The following is an 18,624-nucleotide window of genomic DNA, read 5'->3' on the forward strand; positions in this document are numbered from 1 at the left end:
CAGTCAGTGTCACTCAGCAGCTACAATGTATGCTTATATTTCTATGGTAACATTATCTATTATTACAGTTTACAACTAACAAGCTTGCACTGCTGGGGACGTGTGCTAAAACCTGCTATAGAAATCCCCTTCCTCCCCCCTCCTTCCCTCGTCCTGCTCCATTAGTTAATGGGCGTGTCTTTCCACCCCCTCCCCCCCCCCGGTTCGTCTTGTGAGTCTAGTTTGTCAAATTTTTGGAAGGTTTATATAAAAAAAAAAATGAAGGATTTAAAAATGGTGATATATTTGTAGACAATGGATGGTGTTACCATGTAAGATGTAGCTCACCCAATAAAACCAAAGTTATAAAAAAAAAAAAAAAACCAACACATTAAAATGTAATGGAGTTGAAAAAAAAAAAAAAAAAAAGGAAGTACTGCATTATTACCCAATACAGAACTGATTTTTTTTTTTAGTAAGACACGTGGAATATTGGAACGTTCCTTTAAAGACACTGTTCTGAGACTAACAGGCATTGTCACGAACACCGCTCCCGCCCCCTAGCAACTACGGATGTTGAAGGATTATACTCCAGTATAATCCTTACAAGTGGATTGCAGGCCTGTGACCATTACCTGCCTACACATAGCTGGGGTTATATTGCCCATAGTAAATAACCTCTTGCAATATATTTTGACAATTTCTCTCTTCGATGCCAAATTCTACCACCAGACCCAGGGTGCAGCAATGGGCACAGCCTGTGACCCCCACATTTGCCAACTTGTACCTGGGCTGGTGAGAGATTACCACTGTCTACTCCATGGCGAACTACTGTATGTACACACGGTCACACTGACGCATGGCTCAGGTTCATAGATAACATACTTATTTGGAATGGACCTGGAGCTCTTCAATTAATTCGTTAATCTTATTAAATGCCAATTCCTTGAACCTAAAACTCACCACAGGTTTTAGTATCAATGAAAACGAATTATTGGCTTTAAAAATCTTCAAAGTTGCGAAAAACGCCATAAAGAATAAAGTATATAGAAAAAGCACTGCGAAGAACAGTCTACTCTTGGCCCAAAGTCAACAGCCTGGCTCGCTCATATCTGGTATCACTGATTAATACCTTAGATCGGGGGGGAGCGCCGGGGGAACGCACGAGGCCTCTGCAACCTCTACTTGAGATTCAGCCGGCTTCAGGACCCGTGACTATGGGGTCATTTGATGTCACGTTACCATGGAACCCGTGACATCAAATGATGCCGCTAGTTACGTGACGCTACACCGAGTTAAGGGGGGGGGGGCGTGACAGGAGAGCAGGCAAGGGGGGGGCGCAGCAAAAAAAAAAAAAAACAAGTTTGGGCACCCCTGCCTTAGGCCGAGTCCATAGAAGGACAGGCCGTGCTGAGCCGTGCGGACGCTCAGCGCTGAGCCCCTGCATCCTCAATGAGGATGCCTTGAGAGGGGGCTCACGCGAGCGTCCGCAGGCGTGCTGAGTTGGAGTTTTCAGCCGAGCGCCAAGCTGTTTTTCAGTGCGCTGTTGGCTGAAAACCTCCAATCACAGCACAGCAGTTTCAAAGTCACAGCGCCAACGTCAGTGCGTCGCGGGCGATTGGCCCAGCGACGTCACTGCCCCGCCTCCAACCACCTCCCTCGGCTTGTATCGCCTCACCCTTCTATGGCCCGGGCCTTAGATTAATGGAGAAACCGTTCCACAGAAGCCGATTTTCAAATACAAGCCAATGATCTTAGAGATCGGTTCCTCAATCGGGTTTATCCTTTGAAAATAATGAAAAGATCTTATAACCATAACCGAGCTGATTGCCAGTCCTTTGTCGGCAAGTACCAGAGACTCTTTACTTACCGACAACCACAAGACGGAGCCACAACAGATACGTTACGTAGGCACTTCCAATTGCCGCTGACAAAAAATCAAATCCCTCTTCTATAGACACTTCCCCGTTTTGAGATCAGTTAACGACTCTTCTAGGGTCCTGCAGGATACTCCTGAGTATCACCAGTGGAAGGTCCCAAAGCTGAGATGTACTGGTTCACAGCCATTTCTCTTGAAAATCAACCACTGGCTGGCTCAGATTCACACTCAAAGACTCCTTCAATTGGTGAAAGGAGTGTGAATATGTTACCAACCAAGAAGTTCACCAATAATGACAAAATCAAAATCATACACAATGAAACACTTCATTAACTGCAGAACCAACAACATGGTTGACTTATCACCTGTAAATGTGACCTCAGAAAAGTGGGCAAGGCCATCACAGAACGGCACACAGACGCGTGTAAAAGCAAATCAATTGCAACAAGAACAAGATACACCAGTGGCCAAGCACATCAACCGACAACATAAAGGTGGTATCAGGCGTCACGTGTTCAGGAAATCAACCAGCTCTCAAGTACTGAGAGGGGGTGACATGGCTAATCGGCTTCTGAAGAGAGTCCAAATGGATTTACCATCTTAAAACTCTAAACCTCACGAACTCAGCAGATTTCACCTATACTCTATACACCTTTTATTTGCGACATTACAATTCATAGGCTCATATATTACTTCAACCATAATAATTACATAGTACTGTGACTATAAATAAAACATCATTTAATGACGGATATGAAACCGTCCCCACATGATATGTAGAGACCACTGGTCACAGTAGTACTGTAGTTGCAAATAATCTTGGTTACAATTTCAATGAGGAATAACCTAATATAAAGACTGTAAATAAAAGCAGTAATAGGACTGCAATCTCGTATTCTATTTAATGTCACAGTTTTAGAACTGTATAATGCAGTCTCAGAGTTTATTTTCCTCCCCTCATTCCGACATGTATAAACTGGTAACAATAAATTGCAGAAAGTTCAAAACAGCTTTGAGAACTTGCAAAAAGTTGTCAATAATGCCAAATTATTGCATAGTGTTAAAGGGATTCCATGATATCAAATCAACTGTTTTTCTGCATCAAGACAGACTATGCATGCAGGTTCATCTTGCATAAAAAGGCAAATATTTAGCCCAATTAGAGTTTCTCTTGCTATAGGATTGCACAGCTGTGAGGACTTTTGAAACTTCATGCCTACTTTGAATTAAGCAGGTTTAACAGGGATGTATAATCAGGTCTCCCAAACGTTTCACCAGAATTTCAGCAAAAACAAAATTATTTTGATTGAGGTGAGCGATGGGACGACATCTTCAGGATTTTTACCCTTTTTTTTTTAGGTTATACTAAAGGGAATGATCTTGAACCAAAAATCCATCATAGTAATCTGCAAGAGCTGGGGAAATCTGGCAATTCAAGCTGCAGTTCAGTCTTTTTTTTTTAATTTATTTTTTTACTTCAATAGTTTCATGTGGGCAATCTCTACTTACCTAAAGAACTGCATAGCTGCCGGTCAATTCGTTCTCCATCTGTTGATCGGCAAAGTTTGGCGACATCTTTAAATATGGGGAATGTAAATCGTTGCTATAGGAACAAGCATGCTTGTTAAAATAGAATACAAGAAAATTGGTCTTTCAAAGTTGTTGTTTTTATAAAAACAGAAAATGCTAAAAGTATTTTTTCTTACTACAGAACTGATTTATTAAAAAAAAAAAAAAAACCGCATGCAGGATATTGACTGAACTGCAGCTTTCATAATCCAAAAAATTTAAAATTCTGCTTAAGTCATTTGGCCCAAGGACTTTTAAATTCTTTATACCTTTTACTATCATCTCAAATGTCTTAAAATGAGACAGGTTAATTAAAAACTATTCTGTTGAAATTCTTGGAAGGGCAAATATTGCCCAAATGTATTCTCCAAATTACACATCAGCAGGAGACAGATCTCTAACATTTCAACAATTTTAAATGGATCAGTGATTCCGTGTTCAGGTGGCTTTTTGAGGACACAGACAGGCGTTGGAGCATTAAGTAGAAAGTAGATTACTCAGAAGTTTCTTTTCCGAAATCTGTGAAATGCAGCTTTAAAATTATTGTAGTTTATCCAGTAACAGACAAAGCTCTTTTTTTTGCATCAAGAAAGCCTCATTTATTTGTTCCGACCAGTAGTTTAAAAAATAAAACAAATGTATCCTGGCCTCTCTTTCTGAAATTAAAAAAGGTCCATTATTTTCCCACGTAACATTGATTTGGCTACGTTGCAAAAAAAAAATTAAAAAATTAAGAGACTCGTCGTCGTATAATTACATACGTTAGAGCCATTTTTCCAAAGGTGTTTTAAACAAATCATTATTTAACAATTTAGAAGGGGAACTCCAGCTTGTGTGTGAAACCGTAGTGTCTCACAAACTTACTATAAGCCGTATAGACGGACCTAATTCCAATACCAGCCTCAGTCATTTTGGAAAAAAGCTTTAAGTGAATAAAAAAAAAAAAAAAGTAAATTCTGGCCATAATGCTACAATCACTCTCTAAAAATAAACAAGGTGAAATCTCTTTGCAACGAGAAAAGTGTTCACATGTACTGTACACAAGATAAAAATCTGACATTATAAAACGTAATGTCTTTAGGTTGTTTGGCAACATTTTACACCTTTGGACATAGAGAGAACCATTTTAATCAAGGTATTAGCCAAGAGAATTGAAGTCTACTTCGGTTATTAAATGTTGCGGGTCACTCAAAGCTATTAACCACATTTGATAAAAAGGAATCCTTAAATGTGTGCGGAGCATACATGATACAAAGTTATTTATCAATGAATTTAGTCGCCTTCAAGTATTAACCATCGGGCACCCGGATCTTTCAATCGGTTCCTTAGGATTGAATGGAATGCTTCAAGCAAAATTGCTGCCCCATGAAGAGGCAACATAACTCTGTTGGACCTAACCAAAATCAGTCATGCGCCACATCTGTCAGTGGTTCCTGTAAAAATAAATATATATTTTTAATCAGCTTTATTTTAAAAAATGCACAATCCCACATGGTTGGTACAGTACATTGAATTTCTCAGGGGACTGAATGGGGAGTGTTCGTCAATCCAGAGTTTTCTTTACCCTAATTCCATGCTGACGTTAGAGAATCATTAAAGTCAATACATTTTACCTCCAAATTTCATTTTTTTGTTTTGTTTTGCATGTGTATCTACATTAGACCATTTTCTGGGATCCTTCATTGCCCAGCACGAAGTAGACACCTTATTGCTTTACTGGGGATAGGTCACAAGTTGTGAAGCCAATTAGAACAATACAGGCAGTCCTCTGTTACCCAACGGTATCCGTTCTGGAAGTAGCGTTGGATAGTGAACCCGTTGTAAAGAGAGCCCCGTGTTAATCAGTGGCAGTGAGCGTTGGATAACACATTCCAGCGTCGAAAAACAGCCCTTAGGGTTGCATTGTAAAGTGTTGGATATGCCATTCGTTGTAAAGTGAAACGTTGCATAGCGAGGACTACCTGTATGGAGTTTTTTAAATGAAGAGCTTCCTGTATTGATGCAAGCGTATGTACATTAGCAACTCTGAAGCACTTCCATGTTGGCCCAATGAAAGGTACAATAAGTTGGCAAAGTATCTAGTATTGTCCACAAACACAACTGCTAAAACTCTATGGCTGGTATTGTTCCAAGTCTTTGTCATTCCAACCTGCTCTTCCATCAGACACAAAATGACAAGTTGCTGCATTACATAAGAATATAAGATAATTGTGCGGCTCACTGGACCATTGGGGCTCATCCTTCTTTGATGGCAAAAGCCTTTTTGTTAGGTCTGTTTGCAGGGCACATATTTGGTTACGACATGTGCCCTATTCTGCTGGCATGCAAATGAGTAGATTTACCTTACAAAGCTTGGGTTTGAGCAAACACGATTAGTAACACCTGCTTAAGTACTTGCTGATGAATGACAAAGTGCAGACCGCATTGAACTGAAACAATAATTCAATGTCTGTTTTTTTACATTTCCCATTTTAAGTTTTAGTGAAGTATTTTTTATTTTTCATATCTGTTTTCTATTTGCCTGAACTTGGGGGGGGGGGGAGGAGTATTGAGGACTGAATTGAGAACCGCCAACAGGTCAGGTTTTCAGGATATCCCAGCTTCAGCACAGGTGGCTCAGTCGATGAGCCATGTGTTGAAGCGGGCTCTTCGACAGCCACCTGTGCTGGGATAGCCTTAAAACCTGACCTGTTGGGGGGTCTGGAGTAGGGAACTCCTGGTTTAACTCTGTAATGGCCATTATGACACATTAAAGTTTGGGATGCACACTCATTTATTGTTGGTACAAAAAGGGCACAGAAACCCTTATTTACCAAGCAGTGGTGGGCCATGATAGTACATACCATTTGAACGATTGGGCCAAAAAAAGGTGTGTCATGGCAAACCCCCGAGTACTAGATATAGCCCTGAATGTGTTATAGACCACCTTATGCATTGTGTGATCACGTTCGGGCTGCAGCCTGGACAATACTGTACATATGAAAACCATCAGACAGCAGCATTGCTTCCGTCGTATGAGTGACACCAAATACCTGTTGCTAATATTCTGTCGCTGCAATCAGTGTGACATGTGGAAACAAGCAGTTAACAGCGAGCGTGTTCCTCGTTCCGCACTTCCTATGTAAGCGGATCGCCGCTTCACGCTATACGAAAAACCAGCAGAGACATTTTATTCTTGTTTTTTTTCAGCCACCCCTCGAAGAGCATCTGATGTTCCATGTACACCTCCCAAGTCCCTCTCTGAAGCAGATCTCTCCAGGAAAAAAAATAATAGGAAGACCAAAGGAGGCATTAAGGTATACATGCTCTTAAAAAAAAAAAAAATTAAACTTCTCACATTTATGGAAGTTCCACTAGACATTAAAATGATATTCGCAACCACCGTGTGTGCGTGCAATTGTTGAGGTCACTATTGGATTTAAATCCCAAATCCAACTAAGACAGCCCTAAAACTTTTTTTTTGTACCAGTTCCCTATACGTTGCTGGCCTCCTAAAAAACAGCAATCCCAGACTATTATATTCATTTTGTTTACATAATTGGAACAAGGGGAGGGGGGGAGAAATCTCTCCGGGTGCCATTTGCTTTGCCGGGCACTCCCCTCAGTTCGGGAGATCGGTACAGTGGTAGTTGCTGGAGCTCCCTCTGGAGAATCCAACAGGCACCATTGTAGACCAATGAAACGCCATATTATTTCCCCAAAAAGGAGCCTAACACTGGCAACTACCACCACAATTCTCTGGAAACGGGAAGTCATTAAGAAGGCACATCAGACCTGCCGAGTTTCCCGTTCAAATTAAGGGGGGGTAGGGAGAGAAACAAAATTTAAAGGATCCCCAGGATTGCCGCTTTACATTTTGATCCAAAACGACATTGTGGAAACTTCCAGGACAAGGGTGAAATCACATTCATGCGGGTTCCCGTCAACAATTTTCTTCCACGCGTTTTTTTTTTTAAACAATATATGCAGAGTTCTGGTTTAGGGAGCAACGTTAAAACAAGTCCAATGTTATGAAGCATGCACGAAAAGGTTTCAGATTGCATACAGACTGTCACAACGCATTGGTTTCTTCAGCTGCCATGACAGCATTTATAAAACAAATAAAAAAAAATCTAAGCAAAATGTTAGTTTAAGAAGTCACTACAGTCGACTTAAAATGCACATCTGGGTTGTTCAACCAATTAAACTGTAGTCGCACTTGGTCCAGTTTTACATTATGGCATGGGTAATAAAGTCAAATAGAAATCAGATCACTCTAATGGCTTTTTAGTTGGACCAACAAAACACATTTTAGACAGGTTTTAGGGATGCATTCTTCTTCAAATAGCGTGGGACATGAAAGTCAATATATGCAGCTAGGCCAAATAAAAAAATCCCTATTCAAGTACTTTTCTGGTCTGGTTCTTTAAACCTGCATCTTTCTGCTCGGACAATTTAGGAGATGAAACGAGCCACCATTGTCGGACAGAAAGTTATAATAGATTAAAAAAAAATTTTTTTACTAGAAAGCAGACATTTTCACAAAGGGCACATAGTACCTCCAATCTTATTGTCTGATATGGTTCAGCAAACATTGAAGTGGAATAAAAATAATCTTATGCAGTCATTCTTCAATGCCATTAATATCATGGTCATCTTAAGTACCCTTGAAGGTCAAAATCCAGTCTGATGTTCTTACTCATCCTACAGTATCTGTATGAAAATATTGGGTAAGGAGAAGCCGAGGTAACTTGGTTAGTATGCAGGCATGAATGTGAAGTTCAAGCATACATCATTTAGCCAACCGTTTGGGAGGCAACTAGGTTAACCAGCTCCATCCATGTAAAGCTCGTCCCCCTTAAAGAGGTCACCAGCCTGTTCCTTACTGGTCAATGGTCAAGTTTGTCAGTACCAATGTATTGTAATAAAGAATGTAAAAAAAACTGCCCCGATCTGGAGACCAGCGGATATTGGTGTGTATGTTCCATCCCACTGTCTGGTAATCTCCAATTAATCAATACAGAAAAATCTTGGTTCAAATACAAAGTAGATTGTGAAGGGAAGATGCCATGTGAGCACCTGAAAATAAACGTCAGACTTCCGGATTGTCTCTCAGCCTCCCTGGTTATTGAAGTGGCTGGCTGAGCTATTGATAATCGTGTTTCTTATATTCCGAGTCTTCGGATATTTGATATTGGACAGACCGGATCTTTTAGCAGTTTATATTTGAAGGCAAAATAACAATAAGCTCCTTCATCTACAGGAGACATACAAATGGAGAACGTGCAGCAACGTTACAGCGCATTGCGCCCGGCGGATCTCATCCTGAGAAAATGGCTCTACATACAATAACGAAACCTCATTACCAGGCAAACGCTACGTAGTTTGTTAGTGTTAGAAATTAGTGAATAATATTAGCAGAACATTGTCCATCATTGGTTATCTTACAAATAAGGTGTGTTCACAAAGCCAACAGTCCTATCTTGGCCTAGGCATGTTTTTGTATTATCCTGTGTTCCATAATCAATGCACTTGTTTAAACCTTATAGAAGTTAATGGATTTTGCAATTTCCTTACAAAAATGTAGACGGACATACATGACAAGTACAGTACACTCATCGAAATTAAAATTTACATTTTTTTTTTGAGACTCAATTCCAATGAGCAGACTTCTGGTTGTACCTACAAATGACCCATTTACAGGTATAATAAAATACTAACAACAACAACAACATGATGGATTCTTACACAAAGGACAAGGCAACATGGATTCTGAATCACAGACATCTATACAGCACCATAGTTCACCCTCCACCTCACCAATTCAATTTTTACCATCAAAAACAACAGAGTCCAATAGATTCAAAATCAGAAAATTTGGGGAGAGAAGATACAGGAAAGTATAGTTTTAATCTGCTGTCACAGTAATTACTGCCTAGGTGCAAAGGCACAGTTATGAAACTACCTCAGGCTTACAACAGGTTCAGAACTAGATGTTCAGTGGCTGATACTTCAGGAAGAGGGGAAAGCTGAATGCAGATATCTACCCTGCATTCTGTGGCATGGAGAGGGGTGCGCAAGTTTCTGCAGGCTTCCCCCCGCATGCTTGAGAATTTGCAGTGAGCTTTAGGATGGCGATATGCTGCTGAACTACTGCCAAGACGTTCATTGCAGAATCATGTTTTACAAAGTGGGTATCTCAATCAGATTTGATGTACTCCTGAAAGACTACCATAGCAGTAGCTTCTTGGGAACATGCGTAACACCAACCCTGCATAATGACCGTGAAATGAATTTTTCATGGCGAGGATCACCATTATACTAAAGGGAGAATTAAAAAAATAAATATATGTCTCAATTGCCACACATCCCTACTGCTCCCTGCCCAAGGCTGCAAAGTTCTGTTACAGATCAGGTTGGCGTGATACATTTTTAACAAACTATCGGTTTCTTGCAGCTTTTTACGGTTCTAAGGTAACAACAATGCATTTGTCCAATGTAAAGTGCAAGACGCTTCAAAATAACCCCTCACATTTTCTTTTCACGTTAGATTGAAGTCATGCATGAAGCTAGCCAAGGTGGAACAAGCAGATCACTGGGGATGAGTGAGAGTGAGGAGAATCTGTCTTCAAGAAAGAGGTAAGCAAATACAAGTGGACATCCCGGTTTTTTTTTTGGTTTTTTTTGACATTTAAATATTTTTTATTTTAAACAAATATCTGTGTTTGCCTACAGCAGTTTGAGTAATCCACTACTAACGCTTAAAAACTATTTTGTGGAAACATTTTTAAAAAAAGTCCTCTAACCCAATGGTCCTCAATCTCCTCTTCATTGACCACTAGCCATCAGATTTTAGGAAAAACCAAGGACAAATGTACCGCAGGTATTGGAATAGAACATTAGTTGGCTGCTTTAGAAACCTGGTCGAGCTCATGGAGCGATAGGGGCGAATTACTGCTTTAACACGTGTTATCCCATCAGTAATTAACATACCTAAAATGTAAAGCGCCGACAATTAATCTATAAAGTTATTCCACCATGTACAGCTGCTGTATGTGTGTGTATAAGCCTAGCACTAGTGCACTTACTCTACAAACAAGTGAATTGTAGGCTACCCAGAGTACGGACGGCAATTGCATGGTTTGTTTGTATTAACGTAGAGCATACAGTATTTTACCCACTTTGCTCAGTACATGCAAGATCATATAGTGCAAGTTGACTACTCGGCGCGGTAGAAAAGCGATGTTAGGAATAGGATTTCTGCTGTAAACATAAAACGTTTGTACAAAAGCCAGAACATTATTATTATTTTTTTTCAGACCATTTATTGAAAACAGTTTACAAAAAACAAGTCACTTTCACAATGCAGCAAAAGCAACATCAATATAAATAAAAAAAAAAATAAGGGAACAGTTAAAAAAAAAAAAAGGGGGTAATCAATAAAACACTTAGTGCAACTATGTTGAAAACATCTCACTGGGTGGCAAACCTTCGGGCTAAGTCAGCAGCCCAGCATTTTAGCACCTTACAGTGTAACCTCTGGGGGGCTGAAGGGGTCTGGAATGGATTGCAGAGCCGCCCCTCAGCACTGAAGAGGTTAAAGCAGGGGGTTCAACTCCAGTCCTCAAGACACCATGCCCCCACCCCCCCCCCCCAACAGGTCAGGTTCAGGACGTTTCTGCTTCAGTACAGATGGCTGTCTTTTAACCACCTGTGCTGAAGCAGGGATGCCCAGAAATCCTGACCTGTTTGGGGGGGAGAAATGATCAGGGCTGGAGTTGAGAACCCCTGGGTCAAAAGGACCAGCACAAAATTCAAATGTGGAAACCCTCCACCAAGAGGCTCGAGTCATCAAAAGGTTTACCACTGAGAAAGCGTCAGGCCTTTTTCAGAAGATATAGCCGTCATGGCTTCAATAATAAATAACCATTTCCATTTATGTATAAAAATATATATGTTAAAACAGACCTGCTGTAATTCAAAACCATTTTACTATTGAGTACAGTATATTTATATATTTTAATTTCCCGTTGGCAAAAAAAAAGCATAACAACCCGTAAATGTTTCCCACACCCGTTAAATTCAACGCCTGGGGGCTTATTCTATATCCGAAGAGAATAACTAGGCCGTTCTTTATCAAGGCTCTTCCCCCCCTCCCCACAACAGGTCAGATTTCAAGGATATTCCAGCTTCAGCACCGGTAGCTCAGTCAATGACAGCCACCTGTGCTGAAGCAGGGATATCCTTAAAACCCAACCTGTTGGGGTAGAGTCTTGAGGACTGGAGAACACCTGCTCTGTGGACTTCAGAGCATTTAGTCTGACAAATGACCGCTCTGGCATATAAAGAATAAGCTCTTTCGACTTAAGTTGGCTTGGCCTTTCCAGGTGTGGTTTTGCAGGTCCCAATAGCAAAATGTAACATGTTACGAAAGAACATTTTTTTAGTTGCCATTTACATTTTATCTCCTCTGCTATGCAGGGAAACAATTAAACACAATTTGGCAATACCGCTTTGTACCAATGCCCAATAGATTTAGGAATTATGCATTTAAATGTAAGTAGATTTTTTTTTACAGAAGGTCTATCTTTGTACAGTACTTAAATATAAAAATGTACTTCAGAGTAGTAGCATTTTGTTTGTCTTTAATTCCTTTTAAATCAAAATTTTTAAAAACTTCCTAGAAAATCAGACTTCTTGTTAGTTTCATTATACGTTTAGATAGATTGCAGACATCAGCACGGATGTGTGAGCCAAATTATGTTGTGCAGGGATTTTTCAGCTATTTTACAGGCCTTTTGGTGTGGTGAGGGGGAACTTAAAAGTGTGGCTTTCAAATGGCCATTTTTCAATAGCAAAGCTGGCCCAACAAGCTGTTAAAAAGAGAGATTGTACTATGCAGTTACTATTCATTTTCATATTGTCTTTTCCAAGCAACAGCTTTACCAGAGTGTACAGAATAATCTGCCATCTGCAGGTTTATTTGCATTCACACAACGGAAATGGAAGATGCCTTTAATTTGTTTCCCATGACTCCTGCTCAGTTTTAATTGATGTGGATTTCCCATACGCTTTCGCATGGCCCATTGAGATCTTTTTGGAAACCTCCAATGCAGGGGCGGTCTTCTCAGCACAGCAAAATAATGTTGTGTTCTCTAGCATACACTGCACTATTGCATGACTGGAAGTGACAAAAAACAACCCAGAAAAGATCAACGTTGAACTTTTTGGGCAGGGATCACAAAAACTCGGTCCTCAAGGGCCACCAACAGGCCAACTTTTATGGATATCCCTGCTTCAGCACAGGTGGCTCAGTCGAAGATTGAGCCACCTGCGCTATAATAGCTGGGATATTAATAAAAGCCAACCTGTTGCTGGCCCTTGAGGACCGAGTTTGAGACCCCCATTTTAAGGAATAGAAGCTACATAACTGCTTACTCAACATGTCAAACTTGTGATACAAAAACGTATTTAAAACATTTTTCGGTCATTGGTTCTATTCAGAACCAGAGCAAAGTGATCCTGGCCCAATCTAGGAGCAAATTATTAGCATCACGACAGACTTGTCTGCCCTTTTGCTCAAAATAAAGCCCAAACCTCATCCATATGAAATAAATAAAATAATGCAGCATCTTTTAGAATGGCTACAAGCCAGGCTTTGCATATCCCCCCTAACCCAGTGGCGGTTTTGTGTATGAATACTATTTAAGTATGGACATGTTTGAGAGCAGTAGAAACCAGGTGTCGCCAACTCCAGTCTTCAAGAGCCACCAAACAGGCCAGGTTAAGGATATCCCTGCTTCAACACGGGGGGCTCAGTCATTCTGACTGAGCTACCTGTGCTGAAGCGGGGATATGACCATACCTGGTGGTCTTGAAGACTGAAGTTGGCCACCCTTGGTGTAAGTAAACCTTTAAAATACTGCGGTATGGAAAATGTGCCATCTCTTTCGCAAACGTTCTATCCCTGGAGGTTTTAACGAAGAGTAGGAGAAATTTACAAGCAGGGAAAATTGCTGACAAAACAAAATGGGTTTTTTTTGTTTAATGCCTACACCTCCTGCAACAGATGCTATCACCAGACGTTTTGATGACATTTATTTAAAAGAAACTAATTATGTGCTGCGTTTTGTAGCGGGGGAAAAAAAAAAAGTGACAATTTCAGTGACGCCAAATATTTTAATCAGACTCCATTTTACTGTTGGAGGGGAGACTTTTCTACCCATCACACCTGAGCAGAAGAAATCTCCCCATTCAAGTTTGAAAGCATCAATTCTGCTTTAGGAGTTCTTAAAAAAACACTCAGAAAAATAAGTTGCCTTTTTGTAATAGAAACATTTCTACACAAACATGTTATTTTTTTTTGCAATATTCCCCAGTCCATAACCTTAAATGGGCAATTTTAAGTTATATAAAAGCAGTTTAGACAAATGTTATTGGCTCAGTCTCTACAGGTTTCATTCAAGTACTAGGACCAAGCTGCAGAACATGGGTAGGTATCCACATAGTGAAGCTTGCAAAGAAGCATGGTGTTAACCAATTTACAGTATGTGTCACCCCAAAAGCCAGCAGACAGCAACTTTACTTTGGGGTCTGTAGCTTCTTTCCATAGGTGATGGATGTCTTCTAAATGTCCATGAGAAGTCATCATACGGTTGTAGATGCATGGGTGATACGGGGCCTTTCCTTCTCCGGAGAAAAATGTGTGATACTGAGGCACAACACCCATTCTAGTGGCGCAGATCCCCATGAAAACATCATCTATGTATATACTGGTGTTCAAAACCAGCGATGCTTCATATACTTTCACAGCCACATCTCTAGAAATCACATAAGCAGCCCCAGCAGTGTAATCTGGGTAAGACGTCCACGGGTACATATCATACGGGACATAATACTTGCTATTTTTGTTCCTTATGGGAGGTGATCCACGATGGACTCTTCCGATCCAGAAGTCTTGGACTCCGACCCGATCCAGGTGTTGTAGGTAGGAAACCAGGTTTGGTGTGTGGATAAAGATATCGTCATCCGCAGACATGATAAATTTTGCATGGGGACAGTATGCATTCACCCATCTAAACTGCAAAAGTAACTTCATAGTAAGGTTGTGAAAGGTGTCGAAGAAGTCTTGTTGAACGAGGTCATTGTATTTTTTATTTTCGGCAACCAGCTCCTTCTGGAGCAGATTGCTTTCCATTGGGTTTTTATGAACTCCCAGGGCAAAAACTATTTTGATGTTGGCGGTATACTGTGAACGTATGTAGTGCTCATTACCCCAAGTTTGCCTAATTGCATCGCGGCGTCTTCTGTTTTCAGGTGACGTCTTTACAAACAGTAGAAGCAGCACATCTTGCGCTCGACATTTTTCTTTGTTATTGATCAAATATCTGTAGCTAGGTGCACCATCAGATTTGTCACGGATAAGAGACAGGCTCTCATTTATGAAATCATAACTATTTACGAGGTATCTGTAGGAATAGGACTTCATGTGGTTCACCACATGGTTATCTTCCTGTACCCACAACAGCATTAGTGATAAAACGAAGCAAGAAGCAAATATATGCAGGAACTGGCATCTTCTTAGCCTTCTAGCACTGATAATCATTCTGACGACTTTGGAAAGTTGCAAAATCAACGTTAGAGTGTACCATGTATAGTTCCTCTTTGAAAGTGTGCTGCGTCTTCAGAGTAGATGTTCATTTTAGCATGCACACCGCTATAAAGCAACAGGCAAGATGCATCTTAAAACAGGGATCCTGAGGAAGTTCGACAGACCAAGTGCATACAGAACACTTCCCTCACGTGGCATTGTCAGCTGTTCATTCATGACATCCGATCTGTGAAGCTCAATGCATCATAATAGCCGCCAGCATCTGTTAGATTAAAAAAATATATATATTATTTTATTTCCCTTCTATAGCCATCCATACTTTGGAGATTATCCCTCACTAACAATTTGTATACATTCTCTACATCGTGTTCATTTAATTAGGAACGACATGCAAATAGTGATGGGCTAGACAGAATAGAGGGGTATTGGGAAATATCCATTAGTCACTCTGGCATGGGGGAGGGAGAAATAGCTCAGCAAGCAGGGACGGACACACACAATACTGTGAAGACTGAAGTCCATGAGATGAGAACAAGAGGTTAACAATAGCGCAGACCGGCAACAACCTTAAGTGCATGTTTGCTAATGCAATTAGCCTGGTAGATAAGAAGCTTCAAATAGCCAGAAGAGCCATGTGATCCAAGGCCGCGATTATAGTGCAGGCGCGCAGAGCATCACACGCAAAACATGCACTAGGCTGGAAGCTATTTTGAGGCGATCGGGGAGCGTGGCAGTCACGCGGCTGTTTCACCCTCATTGGCTGAACCGCTCGCGTGGCCGTCGGGTGGAAATAAAACTATTTTAATTGTATTCTCAGTTCGCGCGCAGTCGCTCTGCACGCTGGCATTAAGGAAAACACGTGTGTGTTCACGGCGCACGATGCCACGCGTGGCTGCACTATAAATCGCGACCCAAGAAGCATCGCTGGTTGAATGAAACGGAAGCCTGGGCAGCTCATTTTTATAACCCTTTTCAGAGGGGTTGGAATAGTAGGAGTAGCCTTCTTACATTTAATATCCTGGATTTAAAATTCAATTACAAGGAAGATGTTTCATGAAGAGATTAGTGAAAATGTGGAGTATTTGTGGATTTAAAAAATAAAATTAAAAAAAACAGTTGGTAGCGATTGATATAAACCATCAAATATCTGAGACAGGAAGCCATTCTGCAGGGGAACTCCGTTTGCAAAATGGAAGAGGCAGCAGAATGAGGTCAGGGTTTAATTATGGGTCACGTTACTTCTCTGAACATTGACTGGAGTAAATAAGATTAGTAATACAGCTAAAAGAAAGCTTTGTGGGTGTGCTGAAAGACAACTATATGACTTAACCCAGGGAATCAACGAGGAAAGGGGCATTACAGGACTTGGTAATATCAAGCAATGTAGAAGGAATAACATTTAAAATGAGAACATGGTACTGTATTGCAGTTTGCTAAAACTCTCCTTAAAGAATCAAAAAACCATCACATACAAAAACTTAGATTTTACTCGACTATCTTCGGAAAGATTATACAACTAAATTGGGATGAAGTATTAAAGGAAAAATATACTTGTTAAAAAAAAAAAACCCACCTGGTTCGATTAATCCACTTTGCAATTATTCTGTAATATCCAAGGTGGTTTTATAACATTATGGTCTTGGTTAAAATATTTGCACATCTGATTGAAGGACAGGCACAGTTTTTTCAAATTGGGCTAGCGACATAAGTGGCGTGACTCAAGGTTCAGTATGGTTCCAATCACTTTTTAACTTGTTAACTGATGACTATCAAATTAGGTGGAGGGGGAAGCCAAATTTTTGTTTTTTCCGCTGACGACACTAAAATGATGTAAGGTAGTAAAATCAAAGCAGGATGTAATTTCTCTACATAAGGATTTTAAATCTACTGGAAGTTTGGATAGGCAAATGACAAATAAAATGCAATACTGATACATGCAAGGTTAAACATTTTAGGAACAAAGAATAAGCATGCGCCCTACAAACTAAGGCCTCGGACATGGTCAAAAAGACCGCGCTGAGGCGCGCTCAGGGGAAACATTATCCCTATCAGCGCGGCTTTAGACGGCGCTTCCGCAGGCCCACGAGTGCGCTCGCTGACGCTCATGCAGGGACACGAAAAATCTCCTGCTTGGAGAGCATGAGTGTCAGCTTTGTCCCCGCTGGCGCTGAGCGTGCTCATTTATATATTTATAAAATATTTTACCAGGAAGTAATACAGTGAGAGTTACCTCTCGTTTTCAAGTATGTCCTGAGCATAGAGTTAAGACAAATAATACATGGTTACAAATACAGTTACATAAATGAACAGGGTATACATTATATACAAGACATTGCGTGCACAGTTAAAGATAATAGATATTATGGGCGAATGAAACAGTTACAGACCAGGTTAAAATGTGATACAGCTTTAGATTTGAAAGAACTTAGACTGGTGGCGGCAGTGAGAGTCGTCGGTAGATTGTTCCAGTTTTGGGGTGCACGGTAAGAGAAGGAGCGGCCAGATACTTTGTTGAGCCTTGGGACCATGAACAGTCTTTTGGAGCTCTCCAAACATGAGCGCCGGGTGTCCTTAACATTTTCGCAAGTGCTCGCGGGGGGGGGGGGGGGGAATGTGCGGGAAAGACGCTGCAGGGGGAAGCTGAGCACGTTAGCAAGTCTAAATTTTTTTATCTAAGCCCCGGTGAGCGTGTGCCCACGCATACGCGCTCGGGGACTTGCATTATACATACATACACAAGTCGCCTCGCCAAGCGCCGCCTGCTCAGCGCTAGCAGGGACGCAGCCTAATGAGACATTAGGTTAGTCCTTGATTAAGGAGTGGCTGGACACAGCATGGTTATCAAATGTGCTAAATGTAAGGCAGTCAGTGATGGATTTCCCGTTAGGCCCGGGCCCAAGGCAACAAAATTTGGAGGCGGCATGCGCCGATCGCGCAGCCGGCAACGTGACATCACGGAGTCACATTGCCATGGCAACGGCATGGCACAGGAAGAGGAGAGAGCGGCACCAAGTGCCCAACGCACAATTTTTTTTAAATCCGCCTCTGCAGGAAGTTGCTGCAAAGGCCAATAGGATATTATCATGCATAAAGTGGGGTGTAATATGTAGATACTAGCTGTACCCAGCGAAACAAACCTAGGAGATCTGAAAAGGTTAAGCATCACTTGTTTTCACCCCTCCCTGTAATGCCTTGTCCCCACTTCCCCCACCTTACTCTCCTCCATTATGCCCTGCTCCTCTTCACACACACTCCCCCTGCTCTTCCTCATCTCATCCTCTCCTTGCTGTCTGTTTCCTCATGGTACTCACCTTGGTGTCTTTCCTCCATGTGCACGCTGCTCTCCCCGTCTAGTCCCCTCTCCCCATCATGCCCTTCTCCTTTTTGCCCTCTCCTCTTCTCTGTTTATACTACACTCCTCCCCCCATAACATCTGTTTCCTCCTCTCCTTGCTGTCTCCACTGCCATTAAATCCCCTCCCCCAGTGGACACTACATAAGGTCAGTTTTACAAAGAAGACACTAGAAAAGGAATTGTTTTATCCCAATGACCCAGCATATTTTTGTGTGCCAGACAAAGTGCTCCTCTGAAGCATATATTTTCTTTT

General features: G+C 41.2%; 2 protein-coding genes across 16 annotated transcripts in view; one reads left to right on the forward strand and one right to left on the reverse strand.

Annotated features, from left to right (window-relative positions):
* The window catches only part of MCF2L2 (MCF.2 cell line derived transforming sequence-like 2), a 229,713-nt gene that overhangs the window by 110,452 nt on the left and 100,637 nt on the right, over window positions 1–18,624 (forward strand). For all 9 annotated transcript variants that reach the window (XM_075570686.1, XM_075570679.1, XM_075570678.1 and 6 more), the window contains exons 14-15: window positions 6,617–6,723; window positions 9,957–10,045. In XM_075570686.1, the coding sequence (XP_075426801.1) occupies window positions 6,617–6,723; window positions 9,957–10,045 (196 nt within the window). The remainder of the gene's footprint in view (window positions 1–6,616; window positions 6,724–9,956; window positions 10,046–18,624) is intronic.
* The window catches only part of B3GNT5 (UDP-GlcNAc:betaGal beta-1,3-N-acetylglucosaminyltransferase 5), a 31,437-nt gene continuing 23,530 nt past the window's right edge, over window positions 10,718–18,624 (reverse strand). For 6 of the 7 annotated variants that reach the window (XM_075570688.1, XM_075570687.1, XM_075570693.1 and 3 more), the window contains exon 2: window positions 10,718–15,279. In XM_075570688.1, coding sequence (XP_075426803.1) covers window positions 13,875–15,011 — 1,137 coding nt within the window. In that variant the 5' untranslated portion in view covers window positions 15,012–15,279 and the 3' untranslated portion in view covers window positions 10,718–13,874. Of the gene's footprint in view, window positions 15,280–18,328; window positions 18,412–18,624 lie in introns of those variants that run through there. The other variant, XM_075570691.1, reaches the window with a different exon arrangement.

This window comes from Ascaphus truei, chromosome 14, assembly GCF_040206685.1.
Source record: "Ascaphus truei isolate aAscTru1 chromosome 14, aAscTru1.hap1, whole genome shotgun sequence".
NCBI lineage: Eukaryota > Metazoa > Chordata > Amphibia > Anura > Ascaphidae > Ascaphus > Ascaphus truei.